The sequence below is a fragment of the Ascaphus truei genome, chromosome 8 (genome assembly GCF_040206685.1).
Source record: "Ascaphus truei isolate aAscTru1 chromosome 8, aAscTru1.hap1, whole genome shotgun sequence".
Taxonomy (NCBI): Eukaryota; Metazoa; Chordata; class Amphibia; order Anura; family Ascaphidae; genus Ascaphus; species Ascaphus truei.
The window spans coordinates 78,199,425-78,224,997 of record NC_134490.1 but is presented as its reverse complement, the minus strand read 5'-3'; the positions used below and the strand labels follow the sequence as shown (position 1 = coordinate 78,224,997).

The 25,573-nt window shown below is 41.8% G+C and overlaps 1 protein-coding gene across 9 annotated transcripts in view; it reads left to right on the top strand.

Moving 5' to 3' along the window:
- The window catches only part of MYOF (myoferlin), a 135,932-nt gene extending 111,205 nt beyond the window's left edge, over positions 1 to 24,727 (top strand). For 4 of the 9 annotated variants that reach the window (XM_075612784.1, XM_075612783.1, XM_075612782.1 and 1 more), the window contains 17 exons: positions 1,060 to 1,116; positions 2,354 to 2,365; positions 4,627 to 4,725; positions 4,930 to 5,055; positions 5,551 to 5,706; positions 6,645 to 6,736; positions 8,172 to 8,342; positions 10,985 to 11,133; positions 13,823 to 13,962; positions 16,777 to 16,865; positions 17,738 to 17,833; positions 19,391 to 19,532; positions 20,067 to 20,166; positions 21,892 to 22,067; positions 23,105 to 23,214; positions 23,574 to 23,721; positions 24,138 to 24,727. In XM_075612784.1, the coding sequence (XP_075468899.1) occupies positions 1,060 to 1,116; positions 2,354 to 2,365; positions 4,627 to 4,725; positions 4,930 to 5,055; positions 5,551 to 5,706; positions 6,645 to 6,736; positions 8,172 to 8,342; positions 10,985 to 11,133; positions 13,823 to 13,962; positions 16,777 to 16,865; positions 17,738 to 17,833; positions 19,391 to 19,532; positions 20,067 to 20,166; positions 21,892 to 22,067; positions 23,105 to 23,214; positions 23,574 to 23,721; positions 24,138 to 24,176 (1,902 nt within the window). In that variant the 3' untranslated portion in view covers positions 24,177 to 24,727. The remainder of the gene's footprint in view (positions 1 to 1,059; positions 1,117 to 2,353; positions 2,366 to 4,626; positions 4,726 to 4,929; positions 5,056 to 5,550; positions 5,707 to 6,644; positions 6,737 to 8,171; positions 8,343 to 10,984; positions 11,134 to 13,822; positions 13,963 to 16,776; positions 16,866 to 17,737; positions 17,834 to 19,390; positions 19,533 to 20,066; positions 20,167 to 21,891; positions 22,068 to 23,104; positions 23,215 to 23,573; positions 23,722 to 24,137) is intronic. The other 5 variants (XM_075612790.1, XM_075612789.1, XM_075612785.1 and 2 more) reach the window with 2 other exon arrangements.
- Positions 24,728 to 25,573: the final 846 nt, after the last annotated feature.

Below are 25,573 nucleotides of genomic sequence, written 5' to 3'. Positions count from 1 at the left end.
TATCCTGAACCTGACCTGTTGGTGGCCATACATGCATACATGTATGTGATGTGTAGAAATGGCATAGCCATATAAAATATACTATAGTCCTCTTTTAAGCATTTGGTCTCTCTCATTAACCATATCCAGGTAAATCAACTTCTGTTTGTTTGATTTCTAACCTTGTGCTTTTTACATATAATTTGTGTGCGCATGTTATTTCATCTCTGCTATTAAATCATTAAACTAAATGTTTCAAATTTTGCATGCGCCTCCAGATGTCGCAGACTTTATTGCACCCGTTATTGCAAGGCATTGGATTAACACTGGCACATTATTTAACAATGGAGCTGTTGAAAACAATGGTTAAGAAGAGAACACATGTTCGTTAATGCGTTATTGTGTGTGAATTTGAGTAAATGGGGGGGGGGGTAACAACATCCGCTACATTTGTGTATTTGTATTCTCAGTAATAATCTTGGCCAACATTGAGTTTTGTGTGTCTGTGTTTGTTTTTAGTTTGGTTAGTTCAGGTGGGCCACAAATACCACAGCTGTACTGTGTGCACTTATTAGAAATATTGTTTTCGAGTTCTTTTCTTGAATAGCTTATAGTGTAATGTTGGTGTGTGATGCACAGGGATTTGTCCAAAGTCCCTGGTAGCTGACACTGCTTTTGATACCTAGTTCATCTCTGAGCCATTATACTTGAGCCATTCTTTCTCTCTCATGCATTATTGGCCATGTTCAAACGTTCCTTTCATTTTTATACCTCAATTTGCTTGTTTTTGTCCTTTTTGTTTTGTTTTTTTCCCCACCTGTGTAATTTGACCAAAAGCAAAATACCAATATAAAAGCAAAATCAAATAAAATTTTCATACACCACTATGGTAGTAAGGTTAACTGCACAGGGTAACACATACAGTTGAAGAATTGTACTTCAATTTAGCAAAAGTATTTTGTAGCCACTGACTTTTATATGGTTTCTCAATATTGTTATAATCAGGAAATTAATATTCAGTAAAAAAAGCAATTTAACAAAACAGACAAAATACTTCACAAGTTATGTTCCAATTTTCAGTTCTTAAGCAGTATGTCAACAGCAGTCGGAAAAATGACCTCTCCAACCACTGTTCATGTATGTATATGTCAAGTCCCTCTCAGATGAGCTAATCTGGGTTGTAGGAACTTTTTGGTAATGTTCGAACCTTTGTTTCTTCTGTGGAGAGATTTTGGAGTGATATTTCCTTTTAAAGACCGTATGGTATGCCTTAAATAAATGAAAAACGCTGTGTATTACATTTTACAATGAATGTGGGACCGCGCCATGTATCGTTAAACAATTCAAATTATTCAGATGTTTGCATCAATGAACAACAAAATTGTCATGCAAATTGTAGATTTTTATTTAACTAATTAAAACTATTTACGTCCATTTTGTCATCAATCAAAATGTCATCTATGAATCGAACAATGCATTGAATTAAAATGAAATCAACATTTATTTCAATTTCTTATGCTAGGTTTAACAATCCAACTAGTAAGGCTAATTATTTATGGGAGTCCTTTTTTTTTTTTTTTTTTTTTATTTTTATTTTTTTACATTTTTTTCCCATGATCTGTTTATTAAATGTGAGCATTGAAAGATTTCAAGTATATTCAACATACATATATAATATAACACATGTATTATTGATATGGCCTGTTCATTGTGAGATTGCTGTTGGGCCTGTATGCTTGTTATAGCACATACCACGCCTGCCCTGTTATGAAATTTGGCCTGCATGCTTTATTCGCTAAAGTAATTTCCCAAATGGAACGTCGGTGGCCATTGGTATTTACCATACTAGACCCGTCTCTCCAAAATCTCCAATAATAATTTTATACAGTATATTGGAATATTTGTGTTTTTTTATTTATTTGTTAACACTAACACTTCCTAACAAAACACATAGGGAATTCTGTAAAATCTATAGCACATACTTGCAGTATGTTTTTAATTGGGTCAATCAATGTAAGGTTTATTTTTTTTTTTGCATGGTTACTGAGCACAAATGTTGAAATATATCCTTGTAAATGTGTGTTTTCTTCAGAACTCAATTTATTACATACTGCAGGTAGAAAAGGAACAAAAACTAAACGTATTAATTATACATTTGGCGAGTTACCACAATGGTTGTTCATGTGTTAGATATGTAATAAATTGAAACCTACAACATTAAATACTGATGTTTTGTGCACTTGGTGAGTTTAATTGCTTCTCATTTCTATGACCATTGTCTTGACAATATTGTAACATGTTCTAATAAATATGCATCTTATTTCTCCCTTGCGCTGGCATTGCACGATTGATTGAACTTGTGCGTGGAAAACAGCTTAAAGAAAAGGTAAGTTATTTTATTAATTAATGGGAACATTTGGAGACTATGCACTTCACTGAAGGAACGGGCCAGTAGCTGCTTGTATCCGGCCCATACCCATGTGGAGTAGGGAAGGAATGCTTTCTGGCTGGTGAAAGATTTGAGATTTCTTGGATAAGGAAAGATGAACATGTGCCATAAAGGGGCAAAAAAATGATACATGCCGTTTAACCCCATCACTGCTTGGAAGAACCCGAGGCTGTTGTCTTAAACACTTGTCTAGACAAACTCTCTGGAAGCCCCTGGGAAATGGTGCTAGCTGCTATAATTGGAGTTGAGCAGGATGGACAGTTGCTTGTTCGCCTTTGATCTTCGTTAAAAAGTTTAAAGCAGGTGACTTATCAACTGAAGTCCTCCTCCCCCCAGCGAAGTCTAAATCTCACCAAACTGATCAAGGACAGAAGGGTGGGTTGCCGTGTTGGTCCTGTTCCATGTAGTAAGAGGGAGTAGGTTGCATGATGCCTTTTTATTGGTCCAACAAGTAGTTGATATATTGTTCTTCTGAGGTTCGAAAGCTTGTAACATATGCACTACTTGGTGGTTCAATGAAAGGTATCTTACAACCTACTCCCTCTCCCTCCTCTGTTACTACAAACTGATCGAGCTACACCAGTCTTGGAGTGTTTCATTGATTGGTTTGCAGCATGAATAAAGTATTTTTGAGAAAATAGCTGAGTGCAGTGGGTGGATGTAGAGGAATATTTTAGGCCTAGGAATTAGACTGATTTTTTTACTGGATGGTAGAACATTAGTTTTTTTTAAATAAGTTAAGCGGATACATATTAATTTTCATCTGTCAACTTTGCGGTGATTCTGGATGTAACAATTTTTTCAACGTTTTTACGTTCTGTGATGCCAAGTAAAACAGATTTGTGAGTGTAGTACAATATATTGAGGGGTTTATGGGCACATTAGATTGGCCTTGTGGTTCTCATCTGTCTTCAATTTCTGTTTCTATGAATTGCTCAAAAATAGTTTCAACTATTTAACAAATTTGGGTGTGCAATAGAATGTGATTCCAGCGGCTCAATATTGTAAATTGCATCCGTGATGGTCAATGGAGATTTTATCGCAAATCTGCCATTGTGAAACCTTCCTAACTCATGTGATGTCATTTGCACTGTATTTGTTTCTATTCTAGTAAATTGAACATAACAATATTGCTTGAAATAACTGATTAAAGATTGCAAAGTAGAAAATAATTTTCCTATCGTCTATTATTCCCATTTGGATCCAATGTGTGTTTTGTTGCATTATAAAAAATCAAAAAAAATCCTTGCTTGGAGGCCAGGTATTAAGCATCTCTGAGCATGAATGTATCTAATTTACATGCAATTATTCTCATTTCATTGCTGTCCCTAACAGGTGTGTATAGTTATTAAACCTTGTACAGAAGAACATGTACCAAGATTTGTAATGGCGTGCAATGGGCACATCCAACGCTCTATTATTGGAATTTCATTTGGGGCCTATTAAGGAATGGAACGCTAATCTTTCTATTATCTCTTGTGGAAGAAGCATACTGCTTTTTCACGATATACAGTACATTAGTGGAAGAACATTTCTAAGCAAAACAATGCTATAGTAATGCAGTCGTGATCCCCCAACTCAAACGATCTGCTGTAGCTTAGACGTTCTCACGACTCGCTCCTAATAGCAATTTGAATTCCTTATTCCTGACTGTAAGTGGGAAATTATAAGGTAATCTATATTGGAATCCAAAGACGAACGGATTTTCTTGTGGTAGTGAGTGGTGTGGTGTAGATGTCAGTCAATGTACCATGACTAACCTCACTGTAACACATCCCTTTTGCTTTCAATACACTACCAAATAATGTAAATGATCTCAGACTTGTATTCTCTTTTTACTGTCTACTGCACGCATGGCCGAATCCTTAGTTGGTGTACATTGAATCTGCGAACCATTTAAATCATATATTACAGTAGTTGCAGTGACTGAACCCAAAGCAGGGAATTAACCAGTTATGGAAAGGGACAGAGGTCTGTAAACCACAGAACCCAACATGATGGATAACTGAGGGAAGAATTTGAGCTGAGTTTTGGCCATTTACTGTTCATTATTCTGTAACCCACTGCAATGCTTTAATTACCAGACGGGAGTAGCCACATTTTGTGAAATGGATAACAAGCCGGTGTTGATGTTAAGCAGCATGGTAGAGGTTTAAATAACTTGACAAAATAATAAATATTATATTCTGTTCTTCAAGGAAGAAGAAATTGTTGATTGGTGGAGCAAATACTACTCTTCCATAGGAGAACATGAGAAATGTGGCCAATATATGCAAAAAGGATATGAAACTCTAAAGGTAACAGATATATAATTCCTTCTCCCTCACTCTGCCATTTTGTTTGCAACCGTTTAGAAAGTGAAACATTGCAAAATGAATACATATTGAGGCGAGCTGAAGGGAGTCCTTACCTCGTCCGTCTGTGAATACTGTGTGTTTATTCCTCACATAAACCAGGTCTGCTGGATAACCGCATCACTGTTTTTTTAATCTTGTTTCTAGGTGTACAATTGTGAGCTGGAGAATGTTCCGGAGTTTCATGGACTTACTGACTTCTGTGACACATTTAAGCTATACAGGGGGAAATCTGAAGATAATGATGACCCATCTGTTGTTGGAGAATTTAAGGTTAGATAAGCTGACTCTTGGCATTTAGGTTAGCATGTGGGACATTAAAATGTACGGTCATCGCCGTGGGGGAGTGCACATATTTCTATTGCAACTATGGGATTCGTACCCCCAACCTACGTATGTATAGGGGATAATGTGGTATAGGAGAACTTTTGAACTTTCAAGACTTTTAAACTACAACGTGGACTAATGGCAGAAGGTAATCTCGTACATCTGAGGAAGAGGCCATTATAACCGTGGATGCTCATTGCCAACAACACATCTGTTGCACAACATGGTCGCTAGTAGGACCCACACACTATCAAAGTATGCAAGCATGTTTATCTACTCTGCTTAACATAGATTATTGAGCCCCAGTGATGTATTACAACTTGTATCTGACTTACTAATGGTTTTTTCCTGTGGTGACAATATTCCTATTAGAATACTATATTGGTGGAATGGAAATCTAGCAATATGAGAACGCTGCAATGTTTTTTTTTTTGTGTGTAGGGCTCCTTCCGTATTTACGCTCTCACTGATGATCCAAGTATACCGTCTCCTCCTCGACAATTCCGTGAATTGCCAGATAGTGGAAGCCAGGAATGCACCGTGCGCATATACATCATTAGAGGCATAGATCTGCAACCAAAGGATAATAATGGACTGGTAAGGGTCTAGTGATGTGGTTTTACTCATTCCATTGCTATGGAGGAAATGGACTAAAAGTAGGCAAGCAATGTGGAAAGGCATCAGTAGGTTGCATAGGGAGCGTTATTAGCAGAAAGGGAATGGTGGTGATTCCACTTTATAGATCATTGGTGAAACTGCACCGACACTACTGTGCTCAAGGCTGTGGACTATCTTCGAAAGGACGTGAATTACTGGAGATTGTGTAAAAAAAGAGAAGCAGCAGCTAAAATGGTTCATGTTGTAATAGCAGAAGACTTCTCCTCTATTAATGTCCTTTTTTAGTCTTTCCTGATAAAAAGGAGAGGGGGGGAAATGATCAACACTTTCAAATGCATACAGGGTTTTACCAAAAAAAACGGGAGGAAACCTATTTCTGAGAAAAGCGCAAGAACAAGAGGCCGTGCTCTGAAGCTGCGGGTTCAGGGGTATTGTGAGGAAGTACTTCACGGAAAGGGTGGGGGATTAGTGGCATAGCCTAACGGAGGTGGTATAGACATAAGGCAATTCAAACATGGTTTGGATAGACATAAGGCTTTTCTACATATTAAAGCAAGCCAAAGATCAAATGTGGTCTAAGGATTTACAGTAGATTGGAACATGGGGGGGCGGGGGGGGCCCAAGTGGTTCTCATCTGCCTTCGAATTCTGTGTTTCTATGTTTACAGCACTTACCGCCGCCTTGCATTACATTCATTTAGTAAAATGGATTCTATTTAAAATGTGCTGTTTATTATAAAGGAAGTGTATTGGGACCATTAACTTCCATCTGTCTTCTTTCATGCACGAAAGGAATAGTCACTATCCCAATATTGGGGATCTTATTACATTTGTGTGCTACTTGAATTGTGTGCTTTAAACCGTGTACTGGATCAAATGTGTTTTTATTGAACTTCTTCTTTTGTATGTTTTTTCCAGTGTGACCCTTACATTAAACTTTCACTGAGCAAGAAAGTGATTGAAGACCGAGATAACTATATACCCAATACTCTTAATCCAGTTTTTGGCAGGTATGTGTTTTTAATTTGCAAGATATTTGAAACATAATAAATGAGAAAATAAATATCTCGTAGAAGAATTATGTGCGCTATGGTCCTAAATGCCTTGGGGCCTATTCTAGTAGCGCCGAAGTGGGACAACCCGCTTCTAAAGTGCCCTTTAGAAGCGGATTGACATGCTTTGCTATTCTGTAAAGGCTTCTCGCATGTCCAATCTGTGTCTAAACCGCTATTTTAGAAGCGGCTTCACTCTGGCTCTGAGAATCCGTTCGGTTTGTCAAAAAAGCCTGAAACTTGCATTTTCTTGCCCACAACTGCAATTCTTGTTGCTCTTTTATGCCAACCGCTTCTAAAAACTCGCATTCTTTTAACACCACCTCCAGGGGGGAAGAGATTGGTATTGTGAGCTACATCTAGAGCCTGGAATATGGGGTTGTCCAAGGGGGCACAAGTCAGAATGGGGATGGAGTTGGCACCACCTCCAGGTCATTCTGCTTCTGAAGCAAGTACACTCCAAGCGGATTTGCTGTTAAACCGTGTGGTTTAGAAGAAGCGGTTTAGAAGAAGCGGTTTAGAAGAAGCGGTTTAGAAGAAGCGGTTTAGAAGAAGCGGTTTAGAAGAAGCGGTTTGCAATAGAGAATAGTGTTGTTTTTTTGTTTTTTTTCTCCCCGACATTTCATTTTGCTTTTTGTGAATATGCTAAACCATGCGGTTTAGCCATAAACACTTCAAGACTACTAGAATAAGCCCTCATGTTTTATTGGCCTGTAAATTGTGACCAGAGTGCCACGGACCCTATGCCATTGGTGCTCATGTGACCACTTCACAAACGATCGCTTGGTCACTGACGGGACAGAAGAGGAGGATTCTCTGCTCCCCTAGAAAATCAAGTGGGTAGATTATAACGTAGCTACTACGTCCCGGAGCCCCTTGAGTTCCAGATCGCACAATGTAGTGGCTACATCAAACGACACGCAAAGGGTTAAAGCGGCAATCGCCACACAAACTAGTGGGAGTTTTTAATTTAATTTAAAAAAAATTAACCCTATATAGACCAGGTGGTCCCTTGGGGCTGAATCTCGGCACTCGAAAGGGTTACCCAAATGGAAGTTACAATGTCGTGCAGTCTCACAATGCCTTTCTATTGGCTGCCCCCAGTGGCCATATTTCTCTCGGAGGAGCATTCTAAGGACATTTTAAAATGAAATATCTCCGGAACGAGGAGGGTCCTTGTAGCTCGGGAGTGCCACGATTTCAGTTCTGGGTCACCCATCTATCAAATAAAATCTGTATCAAGCTGTACAGAACGGCTCCAAAAAAAGTCACACAGGAATACATTCCATAGCTCAGGATTGATACTGCAATCGCAAAATGTCCACGGCATATGTAGAATACATACTTTTTTTTTTTATCCTAGATTTAATTTGTCTAATCCTTATCCCTGCAGAATGTATGAACTGAACTGCTTCTTACCCCAAGAAAAAGATTTGAAGATTTCGGTCTATGACTATGATACCCTGACACGTGATGAAAAAGTAGGAGAAACAACTATAGACCTGGAGAACAGATTTCTTTCCCGCTTTGCAGCTCAATGCGGACTGCAACAAACGTACTGTGTGTAAGTCTGAATGGGTTTTGGTAAATACATTAAAAAAAATTGTTTTGTTTTAATAAATTGGTCCTGTAGTATTGGCTATTTCTTACTACATTATTTTTATTTAATTCTACTCTCAATACCATTTTATAATTCATTTTAATATACTGAGCATCCTTTGATTTCCATAGCAGGTTTAAGCCCACTTCCCTGCAGTTTAATATCTTTGCAACACTTTCTTGTTTGTGATGATTTGTTGCCAATATTCCCAGCAGTAAAAGCTGCACACTGGAACAATAGATGTTACCTTGGTAATATAAGAATACATTGTAGCTGCTCAGTTACACTGAATGATTGATTGAAACTGAAAGACAGCCATTTAGTGTACCCTGGGGATCAGGATACTTGCTGATCAATTACCTAAGCTGTCGATCGTTGTGTGTGTGTGTGTGTGTGTGTGTGTGTGTGTGTGTGTCTGTCTCAAAATCTCCACCGTTGGCATATAGCCAATAAAGAATCACTTGTGTTCACATGTCTTGGACAGGTCTGCAACCTTGCCTTTCACCATTATCGCCTAGCATATAGTGCTTCCACTGCAGCAAGGTGTTCTGGGAAACGACATACAAATGAGCACACAATGTCACCTTTTGCCTGAAATCCATTTACATGGAACCCATATAAGCAAATGCTCTGCTGTTCACACAGCTTTTAAGCACAGCATGTACTGTAGAGTAAGCCAATACAACCAACCTCACACTGACACCCATTAAGGTTGAAACAACATGTCTGTGAGTGGTTTGACTGGCTTTGCAGCTAATCCCATGCTATTTAAAAAAAAAAATGAATGTGCTGTTTCGGATGCCTTGTTAAAGGGCAATGAGTTAAAAAAAAAACAAAATTCCAATCTCTCAAATACTTTCATCTCTCATTCACTATTCCAGGGACATTTTCATGTAATGTAATAAAATAATCAACTTGTGTTTCTGAATATTTTTGTAACATTTTGTTCGCTTCACGGGTCATATTTCGCCAAATACGTCCTCTACTTATTGATCTTTATTTTTCAAGGTGCACATAAATGAGGTTATGCATACTCCCTCATGCACTTTTTTTAACGCACATTTTCTGGTGATTAATTGTACATTATTACAGGAGACGAAAGGATATGGTGTAAAGCATTGTATGTGTAGGTGTTAAAATCCGGGGGTTGGCTCCTTGTAATCTTGAGCAAGGCACTTTATCTTCCTGTCTCTCAAGCACCAAAATAGATTGCAAGCTCTATGGGGCAGGGACGTGTCTGCAAATATTGTATGTACAGTGCTGCGTCCAGTCAGCGCTATACAATAAAAACTGTTATTGTATGTATATGTATATTTTTGTACCGTTAGCATGGCATAGGAATAGTATATTTGGCTGAAAAGGATACTGTAGATCCATCACAATCAGCCTTTGATATCACTGTATATTAACCCAGTGGCTGTGCCACAGAGCAGCTAACACACAGACCTTGAGCACGCCAGTAAATGACTGCAAACTCCCATAACTGGTCTGGTTGGTCCTATCATCGTGCGGGGCCACCTACGAAGGTCCAGGTTGGTACTTGGGAAGAACCCAAGGGAGTATGGGCACAACTGACACAAAATGCAATGTTATTGTGCCATGCAGCGACTGATTCGGCTGCTCACAGGCAGAATCTGCTGGCACAAAGTAGCATTTTGATGAGTCTGTTGTGCCCATACTACTTTTGGTTCTTTACAGTGCAGCCAAGCCTCTGCTCTAGGGCATGGGTGCTCAACTCCAGCCTCATGCCCCCAACAGGACAGGTTTTCAGGATATCCCTGCTTCAGTACAGGTGGCTCAGAGGCTGTCTCCAACTGAACAGTACAGGTGGAACAATCAGTGGCTGTCTTCGACTGAGCCTCTGAGCCACCTGTGCTGAAGCAGGGATATCCTGAAAACCTGACCTGTTGGGGGCGGGGGGGGGAGGGTAGAGAGAGAGGAGCATGAGGACTGGAGTTGAGCTCCCCTGCTATAGGGAATGCTGAAGTAAAGCGTGTAGGTTTGAAGTGCAGCCACAGAAACCTCTCAGCAGCCGTCTGAAAGGCAAATACAGAATAAGCAGAAAGGGGCGTGCAGGGTCCGCGGCGGCGTGCAGGGTCCGCAGGGTCCGCAGCGGCGTGCAGGGTCCGCGGCGGCGTGCAGGGTCCGCGGCGGCGTGCAGGGTCCGCGGCGGCGTGCAGGGTCCGGCGGCGGCGTGCAGGGTCCGGCGGCGGCGTGCAGGGTCCGGCGGCGGTTTGTAGGAAACAAGTAAATGGGCGGGTTATCTGCAGACGTTCTGCAATAGTGCATCAAAACCATAAAACTAGGTTATTTGCACTTCTATACTGTAACTAGGGACAAAAACCCCACCATCAAGAAGCAGACAGATCAAATATAAATAAATGAATCTGGAAGAAGTCCGAGGATCTTCACGATCGCCTCAGGCACATGAATACAATGCGATGCTTGAAGAATGTTGGGTCCAAGTGCATTAAAACTTATTGGGAAAAATCGGTCTTGCAACATTATTTTTGTGCCTGAAACAAATGCTACGTTAACATGTTCTGATGTCTAACTTTTTGCTTTTATTTGTTTTACTAAAAGTTACTTTTTTTTTTAATACATAGCTCAGGAATAAATCAGTGGAGGGATCAACTGAAACCCGCGCAAATCTTGCAGACTGTTGCCAGGCTGAAAGGAAGCGCGCCTCCTATGTTCTCGGAAAATGGAACAAAACTCGTTTTTTCAGGACGGGAATATACACTGGAGGAATTTGGTGAGCTCTTGGTTACTCACATGCTCGTGTGTCCAAGTCTCTGTACATGTGAAATTCTTCTGTTACCTGTGAGGTGTGGAGAAGGAAGGAGCACTCCCAGGAATGTAGAGAACTTGCCACTGGTGTTTGTAGATGTTGCAGAAGAACTGGTGTATTCGGCATAGTAAGCAAGTAAGACAAGGCGGCACTCATGGATACTTTTCTGGGTCCTAAATGTTGAGACACTGCACAAATCACCTTGAAAGTGTCCATGTTAGTGCTGCCTTTTATTAATTATTACTATATCTGAATGACACGCCGTTAGAATATATTAAAGTAACAACAAACACACTATATGGCACAAGCATCAATGCCACAATAGTGACACATGAGAACAATATATGTACATTTTATGTGTGCTGAGTTATAGTCTGGCATTAGTAACTGACATAATCCCAGACCAAATGATTACTGCCAACTATTAAACATCTAAGCCATATACCTGGAATCAGCAGTGCATACAAGGATATATCCTACTGCACTGGATATTAGTACACCCACATGTACAGCTATTAAATATTAATACAAGAGTGAAATTGCCATCTGTTCGATAGACATTGTTACTACCTATACACCCACTTACTCCCATATACTTGGAACTTGAGAGTAGGTCAGAAGAGATACTCTATCTGGCAATACACTGTGACAGAACCCATAAGGTCTAAGTGGGTTTAATCAGAGGATATTTTTACTCTGTACAATTGTGAATATGAGTACCAACAAGGCAAGTTCCTAACTGGATAAAACTATCTAAATATCTGTACGGCTATATGGGTTATTGCTATATATGGATGCAGTGTGTATACATGTTAAATACAATATATTAATTATACACTGGATGTTCGATTCTCTGAACGTGTTCAACTACTAGATATCACTATGTTTCGACATCGTGACAGAAAAAGCATATCAGTCATGATTCCTCTCTGCTAGTAACCAAGCATGTCCACTCAAAATACAGAGTAGACAGATCTAGCAGGTCTCTATACATATAGGAAATTATCACTGACTCACCTCCTCTTACTAATATTAGGTATATATAAAGGTATATTAATACCTCACCTAGGATACTATCTAAGAGGTAAATAATCAGTTACAGGGGAACACAATAAGAGACATAAATATTACATCCTGCCTCACATAGAGTCCAAACACTCTGGAGACACTAGGAGCTTCAATGGTTTTTAAATTAGTTTTAATAGTGATTAAATAAAATTATCTATGTTGTATGTTTAGCGCACTATAGGACCAGGATCTAATATAACTCAGGCCTGCGGGGATCTCTCTGTGTGTTCTCTACACACACATCCCTTTTGTCTTATACTTATCCCTGGCAGCACGCGACCGGAACTATTCACTGATATAAGAGTTTGAGCGAGGTTTCTCATCTTTATAATATATCTGAATGAACCTCATGTAATTAAACATGAGTCTACTCTACACTGGGCCGCTCCCCCCTCTCGTCCTCTACCTCCCCTCCCTCTCGTCCTCTACTCCCCTCCCTCTCGTCCTCTACTCCCCTCCCTCTTGTCCTCTACCTCCCCCCCTCCCTCTCGTCCTCTACCCCCCCCCTCCCTCTCGTCCTCTACCCCCCCCCTCCCTCTCGTCCTCTACCTCCCCTCCCTCTTGTCCTCTACTCCCCTCCCTCTTGTCCTCTACCTCCCCCTCCCTCTCGCCCTCTACTCCCCTCCCTCTTGTCCTCTACCTCCCCCCCCTCTCGTCCTCTACCCCCCCTCTCGTCCTCTACCTCCCCCCCTCCCTCTCATCCTCTACCTCCCCTCCCTCTCGTCCTCTACTCCCCTCCCTCTTGTCCTCTACCTCCCCCCCCTCTCGTCCTCTACCTCTCATCCTCTACCTCCCCCCCTCTCTCATCCTCTACCTCCTCCCCTCTCTTGTCCTCTATCTCCCCCCTCCCTCTCGTCCTCTACCTCCCCCCTCCCTCTCGTCCTCTACCTCCCACCTCCCTCTCGTCCTCTACCTCCCCCCTCCCTCTCGTCCTCTCCCTCCCCCCTCTCGTCCTCTACCTCCCCCCTGTCATCCTCTACCTCCCCCCCCTCTCATCCTCTACCTCCCCCCCCTCTCATCCTCTACCTCTCTCACAATACGCGCACACAGGTTCCATCATCGAAGTAGCGTGCTTTATCTACAATTGATCTAATATATATCTATCTCCTTTTTTTTATATTTCATGCTGACTACAGAGTTCATTGTGAAATCTCTTTTGGATGGGGGACTGAGTTCTCTGCAATTTTCCGAAAACTGCTATATATCTTCTCAGCACTAATTAATGCAAATAATAAATGCTGCTTATTTTCTCCATTTGATATGACCCCCTCACTAATAAAAAATAGCATTGAATGCTTAGTATATATTTTTATTGGGCTTTTGGACATTCGATGTGTTTTGGAAGGTGTTGCACAGATCAGTAAAGTTCCCATACATGCACATCCTGCCGCACTGTAATGTTGCCAGCACTCCGGAAACGGACACTTGTTACATCACATTGTATAACCCTAGAGACATTCTTTAATATCTTCCCTTTATGATACACACTTGTTTTTACACTGCTGCTGAGACCATAATTACCATAGCCCTTCCTATACAACCCCTTTATATTAGTAACAGATTTTTTTTCATATTTAATGTACAGAGGCAAACAAAAAACTTCATCAGCACCTCGGACCTGTCAGCGAGCGTCTTGCTCTTCATGTCCTGAAGACCCAGGGCCTTGTCCCAGAACATGTGGAAACCAGAACTTTGTATAGCACTTTCCAACCCAACATTTCACAGGTGGGTCTGATGCGTTGCCCATTCTAGGCACCTGCTTTTGTTCCCTTTGTTACCAGACGTGTGATGGGTAAAAGTGTCAACATTCAGGAGTGTATTTCACATTTATTGTACAGGTTCAGTAAACCTGTTTTAAGATCTAAAACCCCACCCCCCAGAGCGTGACCTGCAGACGTCCCTGTTCAGCTCGGCCATCCAAACGGGCTGATTAAATATCTTTAGCATTACATTAGAATTGAGAAAAACCGGGAGAGCATACAAGCTAGGGGGCTTTTTTTTCACTTCATAAAAATAGGCATTATGAAAGCAAGTGAACAATGATCGATAAATATGTACATATATAGTGACGATATTTCACTTTGCTTTGTAATTCTGTTACTCCCAATTTAATGTTTGGTTTAATTTTTTGAAGTGAAACTTCCTTAGTGGCACCTCATTCGAACTGGGGCAAAAAAGAATTGTGGAGACAGAAATGAAACGGATGTGACGTCAGTGCTGGCAGTTGAGGCCGGGCTGTGTTCTGGCTCAGCCCGACCCCAACACTGACATCACACCCGCTCCACAAATCAGATGCGGCGACGATAGCCGCCGGCGCCGCTCCTAACGGCCGCAATTTCCCTCAGGTGGAGATGGGCACGGGCGGCATCCGGGGCAACCCGCACCGGCTCCTGGGACCAGACCTGCTCTCTGTCCCAGCCGCGCGCTCTGCCGGGCTGGAGACTCCACAGAGCCCCCCTGCGCATGCGCTGCTGATCTCACTCGGGTACAGGTAGCAAGGGGACCTATTCAGCCACCGCCAAGCTCTGCGCTGCCCGCGCCGCTCATGCGCAGTAGTCATGGCGACGCTGCCGGACGCCACAGAAGCGGCGGGCAGCGGCGCCATTCCCCCCCACACGTCCGCTGCCATGCCGCGCATGCGCTGTTCCCCGCGCCCGCTGACATGCCGCGCATGCGGTAGTCATGGCGACGCTCACGGACGCCACGGCTTGGAGACCTCCCTGCGCTGCCGCTGCTTCACATGCCTGCCTCCTGCTTGTAGCTGATCTCCGGGCCGGTCACCGACCCCCTGTCCAGTGGGATGTCTGTCTGACATGGAGACCCGCGCCCTGCTGGATATCTGGGGGGAGGCGGACGTGCAGGGATCCTGCCCGTCCCAAGTCCCAGGATCCTGCTTCTCCCCCTGGACCCCCCGTGCAGGGGAGGTGAGCAGGAGGAGGAGGAGACCTAGGAGCTGAGGGGGGCCGAGGAGGAAGACGAGGAGCCGCCCCACCCTGGGGAAGTGGGGGGGCCCCGAGTCATCCTAGGACAACTTCACAAGGAGAGTTCTTCCTGCTACACCGAGCACACGATCAAGATGGAGGAGGGGCCCAGCGTTGCCATCCGTCATTCATATATACTCGTACTCACCTCCTGTGTCACACACAGTCAAACACACCCTGTGTCACACGTACGCGCACTCAGACACACACTGTCACACGCACACTCAGTCACACGCACACTCAGTCACACGCACGCACACACAGTCACACGCACAGTCACACGCACAGTCACACGCACACACAGTCAGTCACACGCAGTCACATGCACACGCAGTCACACGCACACTCAGTCACACGCACACTCAGTCACACGCACACTCTGTCACACGCACACTCTGTCACACGCACACTCTGTCACACGCACACTCTGTCACACGCACACTCTGTCACACGCACACTCTGTCACACGCACACTCTGTCACACGCACACTCTGTCACACGCACACTCTGTCACACGCACACTCTGTCACACGCACACTCTGTCACACGCACACTCTGTCACACGCACACTCTGTCACACGCACACTCTGTCACACGCACACTCTGTCACACGCACACTCTGTCACACGCACACTCTGTCACACGCACACTCTGTCACACGCACACTCTCAGTCACACGCACACTCTCAGTCACACGCACACACAAGGAATTCACACTTAGCTATTTGCACTAATACAGGGGATGTGTGCCGAGCACGGGCATTCTAAGTCAAATTTATTTGCGTTTTGTCAGTGAAATTGTATTTTGATTTTTAATTAAAACATCACCAACCCAAATACAATTTCTGTGACAAAAGTCAAAGAAGTTTCACTTACTATGCGCGTGCACAGCACACACAGCTTCTTTTAAAAAAAACTTTCCCCTGCGTAGATTAGTAGTTGCACAGTAGTTGCACAGTAGTTGCACAGTAGTTGCACAGTAGTTACATAGGCATTTATCATTGTTAGGCCGCGGTCCCACTCAGCACTGTAGCGCGCCCGGTGGGAGGCGGCGCGTGCACAGCGCTTCACGATCTGTGGAGAGAGGCAGAGATTGTGACAGGAGGGGGTGTGGTGGGGGGTTTGCAGGGGCGTGGCCATGACCTCACACGGTTGGTTCCCCCTCATTGGCTGAACCGCCAGGGGGTGTGGCCACGGCTCCGTCGCAAGTTGTAAATATTTTTTTTTTGTATTTACCAAAATTAGTAGTACAGCGCGGCTGCACCTTCCGCGCGAAGGTACTTACTGGGCCCGGTCTGATTGGGGGGCAGTGCTTGTGTGCACAGCGCACGCCGAGGCGCGCTCTGTAGAAGGCACTGGGGCCGCGGCCTCGCTGTTGCTATTTTCAAGACAACATATGGATTAAAGATGCATTCTTGTTTGCTTTTTCTGTTCCATTTCCAACTCATCATATACTTTATGAAATCCTCCATGTGATTTTGCCGAGCAGAACTTAGCTTGTAGAATAAGCTGCTTCTGGTGATTTGAACACACAGGATTTTCATCTGTTTTCATACAGGGAAAACTGGAGATGTGGGTTGATGTTTTCCCCAAGTCCTTGGGACCTCCTGGGCCTCCCTTCAATGTCACACCACGCAAAGCTAAAAAGTAAGTGTTCTTAAAGTGGTCACTTTTGTGCTTGTTGTTATCACCACTGTCGGGCTCCAATGATTCTCAGGGAGTCTTGTTTCTTTAGTCACTCATTCATTTTGCCAATGGATTTTTACAGTCCCACTACTTTGCTGTTTTTTTTGCTCCAAACGCTGAAATCGGACTGATTTGTATCATGGCTGGGTCCATGGTGCATTTGCCCGTGCGGAGGCGTGCGCGGCGTGACATCACTCGCGTGAAGCGGGTGCGTTTTGTGGCCAGTGGAGACGTGCCATAGGGGGGCGGGCCTAGGGGCGTCACGGAGCTGATTCGCCCTCGTTGGGCGAACTGCTCACGTGACCGGCCTGTCGCGCCCAGAAATAGGTTTCAACTGATTTCTTGTGCAACACGCGCCTGTTTCCGCCAGCACGCCGCATGAATAAGGCAATCGAATCGCTCAGCGTGCGGATGCCTCTGCACGTTCTGTGGTACCTTGGCCCCAGCTTTGGGCTGCGGCCAGGGTGATGCTGAGCGGGCGCTCACGCTGGCCGCGATTAAACATATTGCAGCAATGTGTGTGTGGCCAGCGTGAGCGAGCGCCTGCACATGCTCGGCACTTAGCTGCTTGCAGAGCAAGCAAAATTGAATTTGCCTCTCGCTGGCGTATCTTGTGAGCGGTTCACCCAATGAGGGCGAACCAGCTCTGTGACATCATGGTCACGCCCCCCCGCGCAAGCACCTAGCCAGCCACACATCTCCCAGCCGAGCAGGGAGTGTGACGTCACCACGTACGAGCGCCAGCGCGCTCCCTCCCTGCATGGCCGCAGCTTTAGGCAGAGAACAAAACAGATGTCCCCTAACCAATTTAACACTTTTTCCCCCTGTTTCAGCTATATCCTCCGTGTCATTGTTTGGAACACAAAGGACGTCCTCCTAGACGAGAAGAGTATCACCGGAGAGGAAATGAGTGATATTTATGTAAAGGGGTAAGACTTGCCAGATATCTCTCTAATGGTAATCTTACACATTTTTAAGATTGATCCCAATTTTGGGTGGAAAGTGAAATGTGTGAAAACTAGGGCTTCACCTGAAACAGCTTGTTTAATCACAATAGTGTCGGCATGATCACACAGAATAAAGCGAGTCTGCTAAGAAGAAGTATAACGTGAGACATTTAGTACAATTTTTTTTTTTTGATCAAACGTGGTATTTTTTGTGTGCATGATGTAAACAATGACATGGATTTCCAAATGTTTTTATGAAGCAGACATTACAATTACTGTATGATAGATCATTTCAACAATAAGTGACAAGTAGTTGCTTTGCATTCATCTTTTAGAACTGCCCCGTAAATAATCTATGCATTTTCACACTAATATGGAATTCTTTCAACATTCTAAAAAGAATTGCTACCTCATGGGCATGGCATGCAAGATCCATAGAGCATCGTTCTGTAATCTACCCTCAGTAATACTATATCCAGACTGAGCTCATTTACAAATGCAAGATTAGTGCAGTGGGGTTTTTACTGTTAAGCCTACTGATAGTTTTAGTTAATCACTCAAGTGTGTAATGTAAGATTAGGCTGTTTAATATGAAACTTACAATGCAGTTTAGTGGCAGAGAACATTCAAGTCCAGAATGTATTAATTTATTCTCCCACTAATCTAGTTCTTTCTCTTTTGCTCTCTAATGCTACCTAATCTTAACGGTAACTGATTTTACTTGCTTTTTATTGAGTAAAGTGACCTAGACTTGCATGCATCTATTGGTCTCCCATGAAACCTTCAATTTGTGTATTCTGGGTTGCTGAGAAGCATTTCTACAATGATGCAAAGTTTGTTGTGCTACCTGTTTGCTGAACCAACGGAGCCGGTAATCATTTTATCTTCCGAAAAGATCTGTGCTGTTTGAAAGTTCATATATTGGACAACTTATGTCTGATTTTTATGGACCGGTTCAGAAGAAAATATCACATACAAAGCATCTATTAACAATTAAAAAACAAAGTAATCTGATGGATTTATACTAAAACGGATGGTTTTGAGGTCACAAATGATATTATCTTTTTAATGTTGACTGATTAACAGGCGCCTTCATCTTCCGATTTTGCATGAATGACAAATCTAAATGCTTATTTATGTCCGTGCCTGCAGATTTGAGAATATAGAATGACCTATTTTGCAGTCTCATACGTTGGATACCAGAAAAATGGTGGCCTGTGATAATATAATGAAACGTGGTCCTCTGCCGCATACAGTATTTTAATAGATTGTATTTCTTTCAGCTAAATTAGCACCAGATGCCGGGTATTAGCGAGTGGCGATCCAGCCAATCCTGAATCTATAGACAGGGGGGTTGATTTACTCCGGACTTGATTTTCTGCCTGGAGTGAGACCAGCTGATCGTGCAATAAAACCACGCTGAAACCTTTTTAAAAACACACACTTGCAATTTTGTAATTAGTGCAAACTTTTTTTGGAAGGTAAATGCACGAGCTCTCCGTTATATAAAACTCAAATATGTTTGCATATTACTTTCAGTTGGATTCCTGGCAATGAAGAAAATAAGCAGAAAACAGATGTGCACTACAGGTCACTAGACGGTGAAGGAAACTTTAACTGGCGATTTGTGTTCCCGTTTGAATACCTTCCAGCAGAACAACTGTGTATTGTTGCTAAAAAGGTGGGCTCTTCCAGCATGGTGGTTTCTGTATTAAATATACTGTGCATTAAGAAAAGGAGGCAGGTATGCTGTAGGCTTGCATGCCACGTCAAGGCAGAACCGTTAATGCAGGGCTTAACAAAATACCCCTTTTCATGAGATTTTTCTTTTATCTTGGCCTAATTGGTAGGAGCGCAGGAATCGTTCTTTTTGTTTTTCTATGTGTAAGGCCTTTCTTTTTACCTGCAGCAAACTTCTATAGTGAGGAACTCGGTATTATGTACAGTTTCATGCTATAGGTTTGCATGACTCTTATGGGCACCTACAGCTAAGTTGTTAGAATAAATATTTTTTAGTTCTAATTTAACATTTGCCTTCTTGACCACCCTGTAAGCTTTGCATAAATGTTTGAAGGGGATTTGTAGTTGGGTCGGTGCTATAGTACTGGAATCTTAGAACCTTGTTAACAATGAATCAGTTGTCCGTAAGGACTGCATGTAAACGCATTTTGGCTGCTCCATGTTTGAGCCACCTTCCTGTACTCTTTCATTTCAGGAGCATTTTTGGAGCCTTGATAAAACTGAGTTTAAGCTACCGCCGAAACTAATCCTTCAAATATGGGACAATGACAAATTCTCTTTGGATGACTATTTAGGTATATACATTCGATGTTTCTTCTTCTTGTGATTATTTCTTTAGTTCATACACTTCCTTCAAACTAGTAAAAGGAAAGAATGAATCCCTCGCACTTTCTCCATCAGGCTGATCACACATTCTACTTATTTTATTTTTTTCCTTTTCTACTTTGGTGAACAATAGCAAGTTTTGTAAGAATTTTTTTAAAATCATTATTATCTTTATTATTATTATTATGTCATTCTATTTTTTTCTGACTGCCAAACAATAAAGGTGGTATAATTCAGGTTACTTGTGTAGGTTTTTCTAAATCCACTTTTTTCAAATTCATTAAACTAAGACAACCTTTGATTTTTATTGAGATCAACTGCTGCTTTTAGTTTTGTCGACGACAAACTGTGTTAGGGCTATGGTTACCATTAGTGAAGCGCACCACTGGCCTCGGACCTGACCAGCTGCTTCTCTGAAACGTGTGTGCCAAACCATATGTTATGCAGCCTTGTGGGAGGGATGTAGGAAAGGTCTCTGGGGAAAGAGCATAATTCAGAAAGACACTTTTACTAGTGTACTGACTGAGTCATAGGAGGCTTTTACCAAAATTATTGTTTTAACAAGAACCTGTTAGTGTGTCGAAGTTTGACCTGGGCTACCACAAAGAGGTGCTGATAACATTAATCAAGAGGTATATTTATTAATGTGTCCAGGGTAATGGGCAAAGCTTAGGGATGTGCTCATGGAATTTGGGTGATAGAGGGCACACAAAAACTCAGACCATTTTTGAACATATTATTAATGTGAACCTAGCAACGCAGGTTCCTAATAAAAAGCAAGGTATTTAATTTCATTTTATTTGTACGGGGTACAATAAAGTAAAGGTTGTGAGGTTTCTAGTGAATACTGCCAGGTTTGTAATCCTGATTTGCTTGTCCTGTACAGTGTTATTTACGGATGCGCAATAGTATAACGTAAGCTGAATAGTCAATATTGTATGATGAGTGGCTTTAGTAAGGATTTACATCAATTTACAAGTCCTGATTTGACAAATGTGAGATTTTGTAGCTGGATTGGCCCTTTAGCAACTTTTGGGCCAAGTTACACCCCATTACTAAGCTGTAATTTTCGTTCCATGGTGACATGCTACAGCGATGTCTGTTACTACTTTTATTAATTCCTATAATGAATATTGCATATGTGCGACTAGGGAATGTTTCCCTGTGTGAATTTATCTGCTTGTGGCCCCATACCTTTTGCAGTCTGTGGCATATGTTGCAATGCAAAGATCCTATATTACTCAGAGCGAATGTTAAAGAGCAAAATATGCAGAAGTATGAAATCTTTAGCAAAGTGTCATGAAATAATACCGTAACATGCTTTGCAAAAGCACTTCCTGGCTTGGTTTAACGTAATCTTATTTTTAATGAAAGAAAACGAATGGTTCGTTGGACTTCGTTTTAAAAAGAATCTCCTGTAACTTGTGTTGCCTTGGTGATTGGTGATTGGTGATACTGGTTAATAAGAGAGGAGCACTCGGGTCTTAGGGCCAACATATGTTTCCACAATCTACTGCCTTTTCCAACAATGTCCAGGTCAAAATCCCAGAGTGGAGGATATATATGTATGCAGCAAACTGCAGAAAGCCGTCATATATCAAGTGTAATTTGCAATCCAACATTTATTCTGATGGAATTATTGTCCATAAAACCTTATTTTTTATGCTCTAATAATGTTTTACGCTCTTTTCCAGGTTTTGTTGAACTTGATTTACATCGCTCAATAATCCCTGCAAAGGTCCCAGAAAAATGCAGTTTAGACATGATTGACCGGGTCAAAGCCCCAAAGGTGGCCTCTATTTTTGAGCAGAAGTCCATGAGGGGATGGTGGCCGTGTTATGCGGAAAAGGATGGAGCACGCGTTTTAGCAGTAAGGAGACGTACATGTATTTGCTTCAGTTCTAAACTCTCTGCTTATACAGTAGTAATTCTAAAACATTTTAGTAAAGTTAAATTGTCAGATGTTACATGGATTTTCGTGTATTGACTTTTGGAGTTGCTACTTTGGTGAACACACTTTTTATAGCAGTTCTTTTTGGTCTTGGTTTCTTCCAGCCTGTGTGTCAGATGGATTTGACCCTTTTAATTGCTCTGGCTCACTGCAGGAGTTTGCCTCCGGCAATTCCTCCTACTCTGTTGGTAAAAGAAAAAATCCTGCAATGCCTCATTGCCATTTCAACGATGAGGCCTTTCAAAGTTTACAAGTGCCAATTGCAAAGGATCTTCACACACCTCATTTGAGAAGGGATGAAATTAGATCCAATTGTAAAGAAAGTAATTTTTGCTTAACTGGACAGAGCGCAATAAAACCTCCAGTTCTGCTCCTGTGGTCCTGGATGTACTTTTTATAGTGGAAGACCATAACACTACAGTGCATTTCTGTATCACACACAGCTTTACAGAGCCTGTTGAAGTTTCTCAAATATCAGATGGTATTTAACATACTAGCACCTTGAAAAACACTTGTCGAACACAGACATTTTATGAATTTCTATAGAAAATTATATACTTTCTCTGATTCTACACAGAAATGCAAATTTAAGCATTAATACACACATGAATCATTCATATTATTTCTGAGTGAAAATAGCAACCATTTTAAAGGAGGTTCTAACACTAGATGTTTTTTGAGGGGTTCCACAGAAGCAATACATTTTACAGGGTCCCCCAATCTCAAAAGATTAAAAACTGCTGCGCTGACGTATGATACATGTGCAGTGCATTTCAGCGGCATATTTCAGTTGCCAATTTCTTACAATGCTGATTTCAAAATTGAGGTCACAGAGATATGGACTCAGCTGAGCCTGCTATAGAGGTTTTGCATCAAAGCCAGAATCCATTTTTATTGTAAGCCGTCAGAACATGGTGTTTAGTGAGATGTCATGAACTTGTTTTCATTTGCCAAAGGGAAAAATTGAGCTGACTCTGGAAGTCCTCAATGAGAAAGAGGCAGAAGAAAGGCCAGCTGGCAAGGGACGGGATGAACCCAACATGAACCCCAAGTTAGACCAACCAAAGTGAGCCATTTTTCTTCCATCACTGGTGTTTGGGAATGCTTAGATTAAGATGCACCGCATTCGGTGACTTCTCACAGATTTGGGTGTAGCACCTGATTAAAACCCATCAACACTGACATTTTTGTTTATCATTTTACATGTTCCTTTTTTTATTATTTAAGACTTGACTGAAGCATATTCTGCTGTATAATTGTGTATCTTCTCTGAATCTTTGTCTTCCCGGGCAGCAGAATAGTAGATCTTGTCTCCTCTCCGTAGATATAGTTAATTATTAATTGAATCGCTCTATTTTCTGAGACTCGAGTATTTAACCCTCTCTGTTTGTTAATGTGATTAATATTGTTTCTTTCAAAATGCAGCCGACCAGACACCTCCTTCCTTTGGTTCACAAATCCATGCAAGACAATGAAATTTATTGTGTGGCGCCGGTTTAAATGGATCTTCCTTGGCATCATCATCCTGCTGCTTGTACTGCTATTCCTCGCAGTGTTCTTGTATTCATTGCCGGTAGGCATTTTTGAATGTTACTATACTATTCTTTCCCTTGATATATCACTTGAGTTGGCCTTTTATTTTGTGCTTGAATTAATTAGTAACCAGGGTTCTTGTGCCATTATAATTTAAGCCGTCTAGTAAATTAATTACAGGTTATGTACGCATTGACCGGAACTGCATTCAGGTTTGTTTTGCTTGCTCGAATCTGGTTTTAAGCATTGGATACAGTGCCTCCAATGCAGATTTCGGTAACATCATGTCCATGATCATTGGCATGATAATTCTATTCATTTCTTAGTTTTTAAAGCCATTTGTTCTCCTTTTTCTAGGCCGTGTGACAAAATAATGTTTAACCAACACTTTGACTAAACATTGAAGATCAATTCTCTTTGACCATTTGTATCTAAAGCATTTTCTTTAACTTCTAGGGCTATGTGTCGATGAAGATCGTCAGGCCAAATTCATAGGGGCAAAGGCCTCTTCAAAGAAATTCATGGACCAAACGCTGTATGGTTATCTTAATGGGTCTAACCTTGTTCTCTTGTCCGCTTAAAAGCAATGTAACGAAGGCAGAAGCCTTAAACACCAAGGTTAGGGAAGGTTCACGGGGTCATGAGTAGAGTAAAGAGTCACTTAGGGTATTTTTTTTTATTTTCCCTTGACATTACTCCGTGTTTTCATTGCTGGAGTTCACGCACACATACACTTCAGGTGGAGGGCTCTCTGGTTTCTCCCCCCCCCCCCCCCCCCTAAACTATACATATGATATTAAAATAAAAAAATTATCACTGTAGAACTACCCCTGAACTGCATCACATGGCATCTGCTCACTTAAAATGTTTTTTTTTTTTTTTTTTTGGTAAGTGCTTGTAAAAAGTGCAATAGAAAGTGCAAATTAGTGTACGTGTATATGATGATAAAATGCAAAACAAATATTTCCTAGAAGTAGTTTTTATATAGTATTTTTTATCATTGTAGTTGACTATTAAACACTGCAAAATAAACAAATATCACGGTTTTCGACTTGTCTGTTATTATTGATTTAGAGTTATCGATGCAACGTTTTAAATGAAACTTGAAAAACATTATATGATAAAGCTTCTAAAAACCTGAAACTCCTGATTCTTGTGCACACATTAGTCTTGCTTCCTTTATTTGCTCTTGGTATTTTATCTAATTGTACATTTATCCTATACCCAAGCTCCATGAAGAGAACAGTGTGTGTATATTTAGTATGTCATGAAGTGTAGGGCCTGTCTGGATATCTTGCTTTCATGTAAGTAGATCTGATGTTGGCCATGTAGATAAAAAAGAATGCGCTAATATTTTGCCTCTAGATCAGGGTATTCAGCTCCAGTCCTCAAACCTCCCAACAGGTCAGGTTTTCAGAATATCCCTGCATCAGCACAGGTGGCTCAATCAATCTCTGCTTCAGCACAGGTAGCTCTGTCAGAGGCTCAGTCTTTGACTGAGCCTGCTGTACTGAAACTGGGATATCCTGAAAACCTGACCTGTTAGAGGGGGCGCTACGGCCTGGAGGTGAGCCCCCCTGCTTTAGTCTGTAGCGTTCTCTTTAAGTAATCGTGTCAAAATATAATAGTCTTCCCATTCAGATGGTTTAACAGCCCCGTGACCTATAACTGAAAGGTAAAAGCTGGGACTAATCATAACCCAGATGGATTGTCACTTCACTATTGACCAAATTACACTTAGAAGCAATTAGCAATTGGTGCAGTTAATGTTTATAGCATTGATTTAGACATATTTAATAATAATGGAAAATCGACACCGGGGTAGAAAGAAACTGACAGGTGTATGCATGTTAATTGATGGATTGGTACAAGTTTTTTTTTTTTTTGTTTTT